This window comes from Eurosta solidaginis, chromosome 2 (assembly GCF_040869045.1).
Source record: "Eurosta solidaginis isolate ZX-2024a chromosome 2, ASM4086904v1, whole genome shotgun sequence".
NCBI lineage: Eukaryota > Metazoa > Arthropoda > Insecta > Diptera > Tephritidae > Eurosta > Eurosta solidaginis.
In genome coordinates this window covers 287,696,649-287,714,324 of record NC_090320.1, presented here as the reverse complement: position 1 = coordinate 287,714,324, position 17,676 = coordinate 287,696,649, and the positions used below count along the sequence as shown (strand labels likewise).

Genomic DNA, 17,676 nt, shown 5'->3' with positions numbered 1-17,676 from the left:
CTTTGTCTTTCGCCATAACATGATCAAGTCAGCTGAGTCTCACTGGCACTTTATCTGCGCCTAAAATCACACTACAATACTGCTAGACAGGAAATAAAAAACCAACAGCTGACAGTGGCGTCATCACGACCGGCTGTAAAAAGAGAACGCATTTAATGTTGACACCTCAGTCCTTCCTGATGCCTTCAAGGACAACACTTCTACCGCTAGATGACTGTATAGAAGAGGTGCTGCCAGAGAACGGGTGATTTTACTGGCTATAATGGCACACCTGCGACCTGTTTTGGCTTTTGGCGGATGTGTGAATACAAGGAGCTAATAGGATGTACGCCACCTCTGCTTACAACTTGATCCACGAAGTAACGACTGGCACACCTGCGTTTTTCAGGTACCACCTACAAATGAAGGGAGCTCGGTCCCATATTAAAAACAAGACATCATCTTTTGAATGCTTTCGACTGCCTTAGATCGATGTGTGAACCGAAGTGCAGGGGATACCGTTTAACCTTAAGGCTATATTTCATTTAAGTCCACCAATCGGTCCACACAATTTTGAATGGTACATCTCCCTCTTCCATTTCTGACTTTTGCAGCTCTCATCATATATGACCACCGCGCCGAACGAAACATCTAAATCCGACTGCTACTCCCGTTATCATTTAACCAATCACTTGTTATCCTACCCCAAAAAATAATCTCCGACTCCTGTGCCCCCAACTACATCGGACGATAAGCCAAACTATCTTGCTCGAGTAGTTCCCACTCTTTCTCAAAGCCCAGCTTTAGACCTCACTTTGTATCCTAGAAACAAATAAAATTACACTGATTCCTATGAAATTATACAAACATATTCCCACAATCTTTTGTCCGAAAGCTCATTTTGCTATTTATTTCTTTCCATTAATTTACGCACACATAAGTGAGCACGTATCTTACTTATACACTACGCAAGCTGTATTATTAGAAGCGTAATTTCATTTGACTAAAAGCGCCTGGGCTCTGTGCCCATAACTAGCCACTTCGCATTACAAATGGCATAAGTCTTTGGAAATGTTTAAGTTCACCAACTGAGCAGCGTAGCTTTCAAGTGTGAAAAGTTATGTTTTATAAAATTTACAAATAGCACTGCAATGTGCCCTCACTTAGTGTGCTGTGGCTTCAAACTCATTTGCATTTTAATTGACGCTTAATTTTGTAATGGCTGTAAAGTTTTTGGTAGCCGCATTTTAAGTTATTTCAGATTTACGTAAACGCATGACAACAAAAATGTATTCAATAGAGCTTTCAAAGTAACAAAAGTGTGACAACACTAATTTATTTGGTTAAATACTTAAATTATATTTGATACAGTGGGCTTTCTTTAATCGGAAAATATTTTACCAGCACTCTAGCTTAAAAGTTTGGTTATAATTTTCTGGGGAGGTTTCACCTTTATAAAAACATGCAAAAAGCTTTCTCTTATTAACTTAAGCATTGAAAACGTATTACTTTGTTTGACGTAAGTTTAAATGGGTTTCCGTCATCAATTATTCAAATTTGTTTGGAGGCAAACCGGTTTAACCGTTGTGCCATCTTCAGTGCTATTTAGAATTTGTAATGAATAATTTTATTTTGTTGATTTTCTGTAGACGGAAACTAAAAGAAAGTTGGAACGTTTTTGCGTCATACTTTCTTAAATTTGGTTTGAAGATTTCGATCCTGTGCCATCTTCAGTGTGATTTTGAATTTGAAATGCATAATTATTTTATGTCGATTTTCAGTTGGGTGGACAGTTTATGTTTCTTGAAGCAATTTTTGTCATCCTTTGTCCAATGTGCTTTGGAAGCAAAGTGGTCTAGGAATCGTGCCATCCTCAGTGCATTTATAGTTTGAAACTTATAATTTTGTTTAGGTGTGGAAAGCTGGTGCACATTTGATCGACTTTCCGCCATCCGGTGTCAAGTTTTGTTTTCAAACAAACAGGTTTTAGATTGGTGCCATTCTAGGTGGCGTTTTGAATCTGAAGTAAGTTATTTTAATCGGGTTGTTTACGAAAGGCTTGAACCGAACGATTTTCCATCATGTCCTGTAGAGTTTGAGATGGAGATAAACCGGTTAAAGTGTTGCGTCATTTTCAGTGCTATTTTTTGCATTGATCTCCCTTTATCGAATTATTAACATCATTATTTTATATATACATATACATATATACCCCATGTTCATAACAGATAAAAATTAAATTATAAAGCTTTTTAAATGAAATTTCCACCCGAAATTCTGTTTATAAGAGCTTTTACTGGATAAAGGTGTTATTAATCATCCATTCCACATCTAAGTTATTCGCTGCGCTTTTAATCTGACAGATAAAAACACCACTTCGAAAGAATAAACTAGCAAAGCCCCTGACGAGAATTATGCCATGGGATACAAGTTCCCCCGAAGCTTGTTGGTGTTGTCGACATTATCACGTTCCTCATCTTACTCCTGAGGAAATAAGACAGTCATATTGGCCGAACGTCGAAAAGGAGGGTAAAATCAGCATTTCAGCTGATGAATGCTATCCTTGGTTATTTGACTGTTTCGCCAGATTTATTTGGCTTGAGCATCCAATCCACAAACACCTTGCGATTGTGTGCGTGCAAATATTTTAACAGACTCACACTGTCTACTTACGTACTTGGGATCCTTACCTGAGTCCGAGGTCTTCATGGAATATCAGCAGCTGGTATCAACTGGCTTAGATATGTATTAGTTCCTCCAAGATAATAGCCTGCAGGCATCTTTCCAAGAAGTCGTTGGGCTGAAAAGTAAAATGGCACTTTAACACAAAGCAGTTGCGGACGGCCTTCTCCAAGTAGAAAGTGGGGAAATTATCCTTTGGTTGGCCATCACAAATATTTTTTTATGACTATTTAACATAACCTTGCTTCAATCGCAACCCTACTTCTTCAATACGAATTTGCCATTGTTTGCAGTCCAATTCACCAGAGCCACTACAGGTTACTCCGAAGCCGTTCTGATATGCATCTCTTAGAAATGCTCAGGGTCTATTCTAGGGATCGACTGTTGTCGATTGTTGTTTACGTGGTGTATAATTGCTGTCTAAATTATTGGTTCCGCCACTGGCTAAACCTGGCTCCTGATAGGACAATAGGTAGGTTTGTAGGTTTTTGTTCCTAAGATTTTGTACCAAAATTATGAATGGACATAATTGGTGACTTATCCGCTGAGATGGCATTCATATAATAACTTGTACGGAATCAGGGTGGACGGTTAGAGATCAGCTGATACCTCAGCCATAATCTCGAGTATTTTAACACCTTGACTTCGGGTGGTGGGGTGATATGATATATGTATGTATGTAAGTAGTATGCCATTTTTGGCAGGCAGCGATGATTGACTTAATCCCATAATCAGCTTATGAAGATGATGATAACAAGTTCGGAAAACTCGCTATTTAATTTTACGTATTATCATTGAGATTCATAAGCTTTTGAATTTCTTAACACAAGCAAATATTAATAGATAAAATATTTGCATATAGTGCTAATTGTTTTTGGTTCTTTTATAAATTGTTATTAAATATTTGCAAAATTACTTACAGCAGCGAACACAAAAATAGCAACTTTTATTCAATTTCTTTTTATTTTCAATATTTTAAGAAAAAAATTCAATGAGCTTTGTAACTGAAACTATGTAAATCAAACTTAAAACACGGACACGACATAAAAAACGCGAAAATTTTTCCTTAATGAATAATATTATATGACGTTGAAAATTCATCCTTTTGCGAGACATACTATCTAAAACTTGAGGTCTTGTCGAGTAAACAAAATCTGCATAGCTAGAATTTCCAACACGACCTCGAAATCCGGGGTTAGGAAACCCCTACCCAAGCCCACTGAAACAGGCTCACACCGGCCGTACCTTCCAGGTGCGTCAAATGACCGATTTGCCTCCTACAGTTAGGGCATATTAGATGGTGGAGTTTGAAGTGCCTGATCACGATGTCAAAGGCGCCTTTTTCCATGAGTGGGAAGAACGAATTGTAACGTAAGGAAGAAGCAGAGCTCGAATTTTTTCTCTAGTCAATTTTAAAAGGTGTCTTTTTCAGCATCGACAGAACTCGGTTTTTTATGCAGTCTAACTATCGTACTTTTGTTGTAGAAATGCTTTAACTCGTCCAATAGTATCGTTTTCTTAAGAAATTTTAGACCCAATAATATTAGACCCACTAATAGCGAGCGACCATCTGAAGAAGACAAGAAAAGAGCAAGGACACAAACAATAGCTAATTGGCAAGAACGGGGGGAGGCCTCGAGTAAAGGGCGTTGGACTTCCATATTAGTTTGGAACATAGCTCAATGGAATGAGCGGAAGTACGGCGAACTGAACTACCATATCACGCAGATAATGAGTGGACATGGCGGTTTCAAAGAGTATTTATGGAAGCGTAGGATAGAGGAAGATCCTCATTGCCCAATGTGTACCACGGAGTTAGAAAATGTAGCACACGTCATGCTCCACTGCCCCCGTTTCCACGAAGAAAGACTCACGTTGCATGGAGTCTTTGGGGAGTAACCTACCACGAGAAATTTAGTATCACATATGTGCAACAGGAAAGAGTGCTGGACTGCAGTGAGCAAAATGGCATTTATAGTAATGACACGCCTGATGGATGCTGAGAGGGAGCGCAGAGAAATGCGCATGCGAAGCAGTGGAAATTAAATGGATACTCAGAGCAAATAGCGGGAACCTGGACGCAGGGAAAACAGTAGGTGCCGGAGTGGGCGACGGTTCCAGAACGGGGCTGTTTTTTAGTCTACGGACACACGAAGTATGGTGCATTAGGCGTTTTTCAGCCTACCCGCAAAAAAAAAAAAAAAAATACCCAATTATATATTGTGACGAATATTAGCATCACTAATTGATTCACGTCACTAAATCACTAATTGATTCATATCACTAAGCTGATACGAAGTAAATAAAGGCACAACAACAATAAAGTAAGCTGACACTCTTGTGTATCAGTCATCATTTACTCACATACATAGAAGCAGAAGAGAGATGCTCCAAACGCATGTCATTATCAGCCAAAGTAGTACTCACATATGCACACGCATATGGTTACACACTACAAACACATGCACGTATGGCTGGTGACCAGGTAGAGGATTCTAGATAAAGAAATGTCTACACATTTGGGCAGAGAGTATAAAAGCAGCACAAGCTGAGTAGTCAGTTTTCAGTTTGATTTAAGCACGCTATTGGTTGTGAAGTATGTGTTATTGTGAAGTATCTGCAAAGCAGTCTAATAAAGACCATTTTGCATTATTGAATATTGGAGTTATTTATTCAACAGTTTAGCGATTCGAACGTTAGCAGAAAGTGGAAAAAGCGGTATTTCTTTAAATTCGCTGCAATATGTATATTAACCGAACTTTTCGGAAAAACTTATTTTATTTTTGTAAAGGAGTACACATAACTACATACATGTCTGACAATTTTTGATTTTCCGTTCGTGGTGGACCTTATTTGGGAATCGCGCATATATAAAACTAAGTACAATACTTTGTGAAACCTATCACATAAAATTATTTTTGATTAAAACGCTGAAGCAACGTAAAATATGAATATGAAACTTTTAGAAGCGATTGAAAATTAGCCAAGGTCATTGGATATAAACCACCAGCAGTAATCTGAAATTAAAAGAAAAAAAACAAGAAAAAACACCGTATAAATGTAGACAAAAATTATAGCTGGCTGCACTTGAAATACTTCTAACGGACGTTGACTTTTGGCAATCATGACCATGACACATTTGCGCATCTCCAAGTTTCCTTCATACCAGGGCGTATTGTAAGCTGCGTTGGCAACTTCAAGGCTCTGGAAAATGAAAAGAAAACAGCAAAAAACAAATTTATATACATAATTAATCATAACTTAATATGCATTAAGACTGCTACATACATACATACATACCTCAACAGTAAATTTATTTGAATAATAGTACGTAATGCAAAATAAATAAAACGGTATAAACATGAAAGTCATAGCGACGAGTATTAATTTGAAATCTTGCTCCTGGTAAAATGCGAGAATAAAGGAAAAAGGTTGGAAAATTAAAAAAAAATTTGACATTAAATTTGTTAAATTTTGCTTGCGTAACTCCAATTATACTCACAATTGAAATAAAGAAAAGTGTCATACAAAGCATTGCACCGAAGAGAGCCACATCAAATAGGCCATTAATAGAAACCAATTCTTCTAGATCGTTACGAAAGCTAAAACGAAAAACGAGCTAGGTAAATTTTCATAATAATTTTTTTTTTTAATTCCGTTACTAAAGAACTTTTGTTAAACAAAATTTGGAATCTTTAAAAAATATTTATCTGTTTTTGAATTTCACTTCTTCATCAGCTAGCTTCTGGGGAGCTAAGTACTGAACTCGAAATCTCAAACATTCATACTTTATACTAGTGTCAAGGCCCTTAACCACGCAGCCATATCCAGGCTACGCTACTCGCTTTTCAATTGGTCTCTAAGTATTGCCTGCGAGCAGCGGGGCATTCATATAGCTGAGTGCCTTTACACTAGTAAAAAGTATGAATGTTGGAGATTTCGAGTTCAATACTTAGCTCCCGAGAAGCTAGCTGATGAAGAAGTGAAATTGAAAAACATGTACGGGTAACCATCGCCGTTTGTAAGCTTTGCAATTTTCAAAAAATTAGTTTGAACTTTCTTTACAGAACATGAATTGCGCCCAAATCTTAGAATTTATTTTAAAAACTCTCTAAATCAGAACTTTTTCGTACTGCCTTAGTTCAAAATGTATTGAATTTCGAGTGCTGACTTAAATATCACCCCATCTCAGGTGCCGTTTCAACAGCGCTCTATCTTAGAAAACTATTGAAAAACGCATTTTTCAGAATTTGTTTAAAAATATCAGAACTTGGTTTTAGAACGCTCTATCTAAGCATAAATTCGAAGCAGTTTGACGTTAGATAGGGCGTCCGGCTTTAGAGGTTTCTTTAACTGAAGTTTAACGTTTTCGAATTTGCAGCTAAGGTGGGGGGATAATTTATTTAGTCGATTTTAGCTAAGATATGGGGTTTTTTAAACAAATTTTCAGATAGGGAGTTCTTCGACGACAAAATCCTGAAATAGAGTTTCAGCAAAGATTTCGGGATTGTACGTTTTTTAAAAGTTTATAAAATGAAAAAATCCGAACTATTCAAAAAAGTCAAACCAAATTGGAAACCGCTTGCGTTGTAATTTGCCAATTGGCACTTATCGAATATTTAGAAAATTTGGATAACGTTTAGAATTATGTAACCAGTTTCGCAGTAATTTTCAGAGCAACAATATACTTTAAAGGGAAGGTTCGTATTACTAGGCTCCCCGCCAAAATATTCGGCTCAAGAGCTCACCGTTGTTTGCAGCGTCCGATAAACGTAGAATGTGGCTGCAAGCGAGTGTCTATCTTAGATCAAGTGCCCCGCTATATAAATGTGTTTATTTCTCGATCCGGAAACCAGATTGTGTGCCGATAATAGGACCATCCCCCTATATCCAACGGCCAATGAAAGAACAGAACAAATTTCGTTTGACAAATCTCTTTTATTGGGACGACTATGGAAAACATGTTAAGGACTTTATTATCAGGGAATGTACCTGATCGGTCGAGCAGATGCCTCCAAATTGAAATTCAGACTTGAGCGTAGTAAACCCAAGTCCAAATTACCATTTTCATAGCCGCTGATATATCTCCTATCGAACAGATTTCATTTATAAAGATGATTACAAAAAAGGCTTCTTAGTTTATGGTTTTTCTAGTTTTTACATGTCATTGAGTTTCTTATTTTACTTGGAAAATAACAGCTATATTTTGATATTTTAATTCTACTAAAAAAATACAGTTATTTTTTGAAAATTTTGTTTTCTTTGGAGGATAACTGTTACTGTTCGAGTTTTTTATTTTGCTATGAAAATAGCAGTTGTGTTTTCAGTTTTCCAATTTTTTTTCACCATGGAAATAAAAGTTATTTTTCGAGTTTTTTATTTCTCTCGAAATATAAAAGTTATTCCTTAGGTCATTTCTTTGGCTCTAATTATTCCTTCGACACTGAAATTCGTTAGCAAAGGAAGAGAGACACCCCTGATGAGTTGGGAAAATAAGAGGATGAAGACTTGATATCCATCTTCACTCTAATTTGACGTTAGTTCAATATAATAAGTACATTTTACTTACTCAATTATTTTGTTATGATATGCCATACATTCCTTAAAATCTCGAAGCATTTTCGTCTCATTTTGTGCATTGATATGACTTAGTTTGTATTGCAGATCCAAAAGTACAACTCGACCAAACATAAAAAAAGTGATCAAAAGATTCGTGAAGGGTAGATAATTGGCAATGGCGAGGGGTGTCAATATAATGACTTGTATGAAATATGAAATTCCATATAACGGCATCTCTTTGATTTTGGCAAATGGGTAATGAACGTCCATAGGTAGTTCTAGTAGATACGAGAAAGAGATTTATTAAATCACGTCTCACAAAATGTGAGAACAATAAAACTTAATACTTACTACGATGATCGTATACGAGTGGATAAAGGTCGGCAAATAATGCGCAAAGTGATCCGGCAATAAAGCCAAACAATGTAAATTTCGAAACGTCATTGGTAATATTTTGCAGTTGTTGTAGTATATACGGATCGTCATAGCGCTGCGATGGGGAAGTACAAAGAAAGCAAATTTGTTAGTTTTAATTTGAATATATACATTATTCTACACAGCGAAACTGGAACATTCTTCAATGCTCACAAAGGCCTCAGTTCCTAGCCTCTCGATTAATATAAACTAAAGGAATTAGTGTGGCAGGAAGCTCATCTTGAGTACACTCAGAGAAAAACGCCGTTCTAAAATCCAGCACCACCGGACTCAATTCAAGCTTTTCATGTTCTTACTCTTTTGTTCTTGAAAAACGAACGAACTGTTCTTAAAACAGCAACCTTGTTCTTGAACTGACACCATTTTCTTGAAAACCGAACTGCTGATCTTAAAATATGAACAAATGTTCTATTAATGAGAACGATGTTCTTAAATTAAATACAAGAAAAAAGAAACGGTACAATTCGTGTACACGACAATGTTAAATACAAGATTTGGCACAAGCTATCAAGCAGTTATAGTGGCCCAGCGGCTATGGTGGTGCGGTTGCGATCGTGTGGCGCGAATTCGATCACCGTCAAACTCTGTTTCTTAAAACAATTTTTGTATGTTCTATTTTTTAACTCTTATTTTTCGTTCACTTCCATGCAAATGTTTTAATTATATATTCAGATTGCATCATTAAATAAGAAGAGTTTCTCAATAAGAGAAATATATGAAAAATTCATATTATACGTTTTTTCATCTTTTGGGTTTTAATAATAGTTTTTTTGTTATTAATATTTTTTATTAATGACAAAAAAATTATTATTAATAAAAAATAAATAAATGGGTACTAATAGAAAAAATTACCTTCCCACTCCCCCTCAAAGATCAAGCACAAACCGTTTTTGAATTGAGACCGAAAAATGTTGAATCGACCACAAATCTTTCTCTAAGCGTGAAAACGAAAAATCTTAAATCAAGCCCAAGTAGTACTTGAAATGAGCATAGAAGGTTCACAAATCAATACCAAACTGGTCATAAAATACAAACGGTGTACTTGAAAAAACTGTTCTTAAAATAATCTTATCAGTCACGAGTTAAGAAAAAACATACTTAATAGACTTTTGTCAACGAATTTACTTAATTTTGAACTTGTATCGTTCGTTTTAGAACGATTTTTCTCTGAGTGTAGGGCTCTGGTTTTGCCGACCTCGAAGTTAGCCTGGAACTAAGGCTATCGATTTAGTAGTGTCTTTCAGTCGAAGGCTTACGTGGTAAACGGGATGCTGTACAGTTCAGCACCAAATACAATGAGATCAATCACTATGTGAACCTTTTTTAGGATTATCGGTTACCAGGCTATAACAATCTTTCTGATAACTGTCACGAGAATTTCTTAGTCCGCGCTGGTACGTGTGAAGCGGACTTGACCCATGCAAGAGACTTGGGAGCTCCGATGGTCATTTGCAGCCAGTTTTGGACATGTATACGTAGCATCAGTTAGGCAAGACTGGGCACACACTATTTCCCGCCAGATATCGAGAATATAACATGTAGCTCGCGCCCAGTTTAATGGGAACATAAAAAAGATCAAGACACAAATTGGAAGAAAAGGTCGGCCTTAATCTTCTTCAAGACAAATCGCGCCAACTATTTATTTTTTTATTTAGGCACTGATCGTTAGAAATGTATGTGGTGCGGCTGAAAATATTGGAAGAATCTATATGTGTTAGCGGATTTTAACCCTTGCAAGCGTGTAGGTAGACATCAAAAACTCGAATTTTATAAAAAAAAAACTTAAGGAAGCGAGAACTGGGACAAGAAAAGAAATTGAAACTGGAAATGAAACCTGGACACAACTCAAAACAGGAGACAAAATTGGAACGGGGGAACAAAATTGAAACAGGAAACGCCACTTGAACCGGAAACAAAACGGGAACAGAAAACGAAAAGAGCTCTGGACAGTAAAAGAAATTGAATTGGAAACTAAACTTCAAAAGAAACAAAACTGGAACTGGAAAAGGAACTTGAACAGAAAAGAAAACTGGAATAGCAAAAGAAACTAGAATATGAAAATCAACTGCAAAAGGTAACAAAACTAGAACACATTAGCCTGGAACATTAAAAGGGTTGAAAAACAAAAAATTTAATTGAAATAATGCGGAGATTAATAGAACTGCAACCAGAAAAGAATCTTGAAAAAGAAACGAAACTAGAATAAACAACTAAATTTTAACACTAAACAAAACTGAAACAAGAATCGAAACTCAAGCGGTAAACGAAATTTAAACATGAAACGAAATTGGAAGAGAGAACGAACCAGAAGCCAAAACATGAAGCAAAATCGAAACCAAAGTCGAAGTAGAACTGGTTTCAGGGGTTTGTTAAGAAAATTAAGTCTGGAACCCGAACTAGAAGAGGAACAGTATTTGAAACCAGTTTTACATATTGATGCAAAGAAGAGGGAAGGAAGAGATCTAAAATATTAACTGGAACTGAGACAAAAAATTAAAACTTAAGGGTCACAGAAACGAAACGGGAAACAAGTAATGAAAAAATTCATAAATAAATAAAAATCGAAACGCAGTTTGAATCAGAAGCCGAATTTGAAACAGAAGCTTGAAAAGAACCTTAATTAAGATCAAAGTCCAAACCAAAACACAAGGTACCGGCTTTTTCTTTAGAGACTTATAAATAATTCGAAGTAGAAATAGAAACCCGAACTGGAAGCGAAACCAAAATCGTATACAAAATGACATACTCTTTTTATTAGAAAATGAAACATAATTTTAAATTGATTTTAATTGGAACGATTTTCGCCATATTTTGTCAAATTTGGCTTGGAGACAGACCATTTTCGTTGTTGTACCATCTTCAGTATCATTTTTCGAATTTCACAACAATCTTTGGTTCATTATGTTTTATGAGTAAGGATTACTTTCAGATCATTTCGATTATTTCGCGATTCTTTGCATTCTCATCTCGACTATTAGTGACTATTTCAAAATAAAATTTCGGCTGTTTTATTTTCTTCTTGTGGACGGAGCCGCTGCTAAGAGCTAGTATATAATAATGTGACTCACCTCAATATCCTTATGCCAATTTTCAATGCATTTCAAAAATTTCAAAATTTTTTTATCCTTACGCGTCATTGTTAAATGTCTCAATAAACCATTCGCAGTGACGCACCACATAAAATAATTCATGCCCATTTCACTAATTTCAATATCATCACCCCAAGTCATATATAAATTGATGAGTTGTCCAATATTTGTTACAAACGGTACAAAAGCAACAAGAAACTTGCCCAAATTATTGGATGAACCAATTATACCAAATTTTACAAACATTTTCACATTTACAGAAAATAATTTCAAATTTTGAAAAGTGTGCCGCTGCATTTTCACTTTCTACGCGTTCTTTTAGCTACAATAATCAAATTAAAGTGATAAATGCTCGTACTCGGACGACGGTATGAAAGGAAAGTGAATCTATTTATTGAATTCTATACTTCGATTAAAGTGCAAAACGTTTTGTAGATTTGTTTAAAGGTGCAATAATTTAGCGCTTTGGTAATTACATCAAATTGTTTCACTTAAATAAATTGCAACAATTTAGTTAAGTGTGGAAAAAATGTGTAATGCGTTTAATGGCTTATTTTTTTTTGTTTAATGAAACAACTGAAGACGATATAAATTATTCTATATCGTCAAAAATAAAGCCGAATGAACTCCATATAAGAAAATTTATATTTGACCATGATAGATGCATCTCTTCTTTCAAGATAGATGTTTCTGCAGATTGTTTTGAGATGCTTTTGTTTGTTCGCATAACGGTAATACGTAACGGCATAAACTAATCGAGATAGATATAGACTTCTATATATCAAAATGATCTGGGTGAAAAAAAAAAATTCATTTAGCCATGTCCGTCCGTCCGTCCGTCCGTCCATCTGTATACACGATAACTTGATTAAATTATGAGGTATCTTGATGAAATTTGGTGTGTAGGTTCCTGGACACTCACCTCAGATCGCTATTTAAAATGAACGAAATCGGACTACAACCACGCCCACTTTTTCGATATCGAAAATTTCGAAAAACCGAAAAAGTGCGATAATTCATTACCAAAGACGGATAAAGCGATGAAACTTGGTAGGTGCGTTGAACTTATGACGAAAAATAGAAAATTAGAAAAATTTTGGACAATGGGCGTGGCACCGCCCACTTTTAAAAGAAGGTAATTTAAAAGTTTTGCAAGCTGTAATATGGCAGTCGTTGAAGATATCATGATAAAATTTGGTAGGCACGTTACTCCTATTACTGTATATATGCAAAATAAAAATATGTGAAATCGGATGACGAACACGCCCACTTTTAAAAAAAATTTTTTTTTAAGTAAAATTTTAACAAAAAATTTAATATCTTTACAGAATAAAAGTAAATTATGTCAACGTTCGACTCCAGTAATGATATGGTGCAACAAAATACAAAGATAAAAGAAAATTTCAAAATGGGCGTAACTCCGCCCTTTTTCATTTAATTCGTTTAGAATACTTTTAATGCCATAAGTTGAACAAAAATTTACCAATCCTTGTGAAATTTGGTAGGGACAAAGATTCTATGACGATAACTGTTTTCTGTGAAAATGGGTGAAATCGGTTGAAGCCACGTCCAGTTTTTATACACAGTCGACCGTCTGTCCTTCCGCTCGGCTCTTAACACGGTAACTTGCGCAAAAAATGATATATCTTAACTAACCTTAGTTCACGTACTTATCTGAAGTCACTTTATCTTGGTATAAAATATGGCCGAAATCCGACTATGACCACGCCCACTTTTCCGATATCGAAAATTACGAAAAATTAAAAAAATGCCATAATTCTGTACCAAATATGAAAAAAGAGATGAAACATGATAATGGGATTGGTTTATTGACACAAAATATAACTTTAGAAAAAACTTTGTAAAATGGGTGTGACACCTACCATACTAAGTAGAAGAAAATGAAAAAGTTCTGCAGGGCGAAATCAAAAGCCCTTGGAATCTTGGCAGGCATACTGTTCGTGGTATGACATATATAAATAAATTAGCGGTACCCGACAGAAGATATTCTGGGTCACCCTGGTCCACATTTTGGTCAATATCTCGAAAACGCCTTCACATATACAACTAAGGGCTACTCCCTTTTAAAACCCTCATTAATACTTTTAATTTGATATCCATATCGTACAAACACATTCTAGAGTCACCCCTGGTCCACCCTTATTGCGATATCTCGAAAAGGTGTCCACCTGTAGAACTAAGGCCCACTACGTTTTAAATAATCATTAACACCTTTCATTTGAACTTCGAAAGCCGATATCTATTTTTTGGAAGCTAAGTTCGAAATACGGAGATAGTACTCTCTTTACTTAAGCTTCAATCTCTAAAACCAACCCGTTTACTTCAACCTCATATTCACAGGGAATAAACAACAATTCAAGAATAAAAGAAAAATTATTTAAACTGTAATTTAAACTTGCTGCCAGTTAATATTCGTAAATAATTTTACACAGCTTTTGGACAACGGCAACGTCGACCTTAAAATTCCATTAAGCTGATATTTTTACAACAATTTTACACCCATAAATATCTTTAACATGCCAAAACATAAACGAATGCAGTCATATTTAGCACCCAAGCGTTGGGCGCAGCTAAAGCAATTTACATGGCTATGAAACATTAACTCACACCCACATACAATTTCATATGCATGTGCTGCTATCCATCCGTCAATATATTTGACTTCGCAATTGACACAGCTGCTCTTGATCCGCATTAATTAAGGCTAAAAGTCAGATATCTAGATATACTTATGTACATATGTTTCCATGTAAATTGCATGTACATATTTATATATACATGTATGTCTGTGTGTTTTTGTGTATGTCTGTTCATTTGTACGTTGGTGTGTCGGCAACACATGACCCTTCTGCAACATAATCGTGTCGACTGAAATTATTTTCTTATTTATTTAATACAATTTTTATAAATTTTCATTTTCATATCTCGAAAATTTAAAGCTTCTAGCCGTTGAAAAGGGGGCAGAAATGGGATATATAATATATATACCACCGATCTCTATGATTTTTTGAGACAACAATATATGCTATATAAGTAAGCATTATTGTAAGCATGAAATTTGAAGCTTCTAGCTGTTAAAATAGGGCAGAAATTACGAAAAGTTTCTTATCTGAACAATCGGTTGTAGGGGACATATGCTATATATACAACTGATCTCTTCGAATTTTTCAGACAACAATATCTGCAATATTCGAAAGCATATGTTCTCGTATATTTACCGTTGAATCTTTTAGTCTTTAATTTCCTTGTTTGACTGTGAAACTGTAAAATTTAGACACAGTTTTTTTGTTTTTTAGTTTCGTGGAAGTAGGAAGTGCTTTATGCATTGACCGGGAAGTTTGGCCTCACTGCGAGACTCTTCTTCCACACGAAGAACCTAACCTCCAACCGCCTGCGTAATTTTCCCCATACCTTATACCGCTTTACCATTACTTTAGGAATGTGTGCGCGCCATCTCAGCTCTATGGCTACTCTCCCGCTAACTGGCTAGGCATCCCATCTGTCGTTCGGCAGGTCATGTTATTGATGACACTGTCCGGGAATAGGTCGCCAAGTATCTCGTCTAACCTCCTTTGCTGTTCTGAGAAGTCTTCGTTTTCCAAAAAGGTGTGTCGCCTAATTTTCCACAGTACAGGCAGTTGGGGTTTTCTACATTGCAAATATTTGCAAAAGTAACCGTGACTGGTTAGAAACTAGGTCAGTTAAAAGTCGAACTCTCTGCGTGGTCGCCTCAACCATGGGTTAAGTTTCGTTAGTTCTTAATCGCCTCGGGGGCATATCGCTCCTAGAATTTTTTATTTAATTATCTCTCAAATGTAGAGGGTGGTTTTCGTTCGAGCAAACAGAAATACGAATATGTCTGAAGCCCGTCATCCTGATAATTTGGTTACCTACTCGTACTTTCTTACAAAGTTCGAACCACAGTTAGCATAATTTAGGGTAAAATTTGAAGAAAACGTCCAATTTTTACTTTTATTGACTGTACTTTCATTCAACCGGAAACTTACACCACCAGCTCCTTTAGACGCAAATGAATGAGCAATACAGCAAAGTGCAAACGAATAATTATACATTACATAAATTATTATAAATTTATATATTTTTAGAAGTATGCAAATATATTTGCATAAGTGTATGTGTGTAAGTATGTATATATTATACAATTATTATGTTTCATTTGAATTCATTACGCTCTACATGATGGCACATTAATCATTTTGTCAGACACTTACCAACCGAGACCACCAACAACATGAAGGAACTATAATTGCAGAATCAGTTTTCTGTTATGTCCTTATGTATTTATGTATATATGTATATCCCTACATAAATGCTTGTACAAACATATATTACAGTGTTGAGTAATTCACATCTGAGGCAATTAATCATTGGCGACACGCTTGAGTTGAGCGAGCTTTGAGTAAATTTGTTTCGAAGAAAATAGGAAATATTTTGAAATTACTATTAAGATTACAAATACTCATACTTATTTCATGTATATATCCTTCCCTACATGTAGATATATATGTACGTAATATATTTACATGATATTTTGATTGATATTCTAATAACTGAGGTTGTGTGTTGTCTTGGTTGTCTTACTAGAGTAGCGGCACCCAGCGCCGGCATTCCTTCTACTTATTTCCACGGTTATGATAACGTTTAGAGTTCTGTTAACCTTTAGTTTAAGGGTTACGGATAACACTTTAGCTTTTGTTACGGTTATATTATGGATATAGGGCTGATATGGTGAGACTATTGGTTACAGTTACGACCATGACCATGGTTATGGCATTCCGACGACTTTGCTGACTGTTATGGTTATGAATATGGTTATGGTTAAGGTTATGGTTGTGGTTATAGTTATGGTTATGTTTATGGCTATTAATAGGTTATGGTTATGGTTATGAACAAGGTCTACATCCACGATTCCTGCTATTGCTGTGGTAGTGGTACTTATTGCTGTTTTGATTATGATTACGATTAAGGCCACAGTTATGGTTTAGGTCATATCTACAGTTACGGTTGTGGATACAGCTATTGCTATGATAACACATCACAATAAATTGGTATGGACCATTTTCTGTCAATCGCTGTGTGGGTTGAACTTCATAACATCGCTGCACTGTCTGTATTGTCTTGGTTGTGTTACTGGAACAGCGGCGCCCAACGGCGGCATACGTTCTACTAAAGGCGCAACTTTCTTAGACGTAGTACACTTATTTTCACGGTTATATTAACGTTTAGAGTTTTGCTAACCTTTAGTTTAAGGGTTATAGATAACACTTCAGCATTTGTTTCGGATAAATTATGGATATAGCGTTACTATGGTGAGACTATTGGTTACAGTTACGGCCATGACCATGGTTATGGAACTCCGACGACTTTGCTGACTGTTACTGTTGTGGTTAGGGTGATGGTTATGAATATGGTTGAGGTTATAATTATCTTTAAAATTATGATATTGGTTATGTTTATGTTTAGGGCTATGAATATATTTATTGTTATGGTAATCGTTATGGTTAAGGTTATGGTTATAGTTATCGTTATGATTATTGTTAAGGTTAAGGTTATGGCCACCGTGGTTTGATGGTAGCGTGCTCCGCCTACCACACCGTATGCCCTGGGTTCACACCCCGGGCCAAGCAACATCAAAATTTTAGAAATAAAGTGTTTCAATTAGAAGAAAATTTTTCAAAGCGGGGTCGCCCCTCGGCAGTGTTTGGCAAGTGCTCCGGGTGTATTTCTGCCATGAAAAGCTCTCTGTGAAAACTCATCTGCCTTGCAGATGCCGTTTGGAGCCGGCATAAAACATGTTGGGAAAATCAAGAGGAGCACGACGCAGTTTGGAAGAGAAGCTCGGCCTTAGATCTCTTCGGAGGTTATCGCGCCGTACATTTATTTATTTTTT

At 35.9% G+C, this 17,676-nt stretch overlaps 1 protein-coding gene across 1 annotated transcript; it reads right to left on the bottom strand.

Moving 5' to 3' along the window:
• Window positions 1-5,486: 5,486 nt before the first annotated feature.
• On the bottom strand, window positions 5,487-12,041 carry LOC137241883 (odorant receptor Or2-like). The gene is made up of 7 exons (XM_067769243.1): window positions 11,724-12,041; window positions 8,572-8,710; window positions 8,231-8,498; window positions 6,164-6,263; window positions 5,962-6,063; window positions 5,758-5,865; window positions 5,487-5,678 (listed from the first exon to the last, which is right to left on the bottom strand). Exons 1-7 carry the CDS (start codon window positions 12,039-12,041, stop codon window positions 5,574-5,576), a joined length of 1,140 nt encoding a protein of 379 aa, XP_067625344.1. The 3' UTR covers window positions 5,487-5,573.
• Between the last annotated feature and the right edge of the window lie 5,635 nt (window positions 12,042-17,676).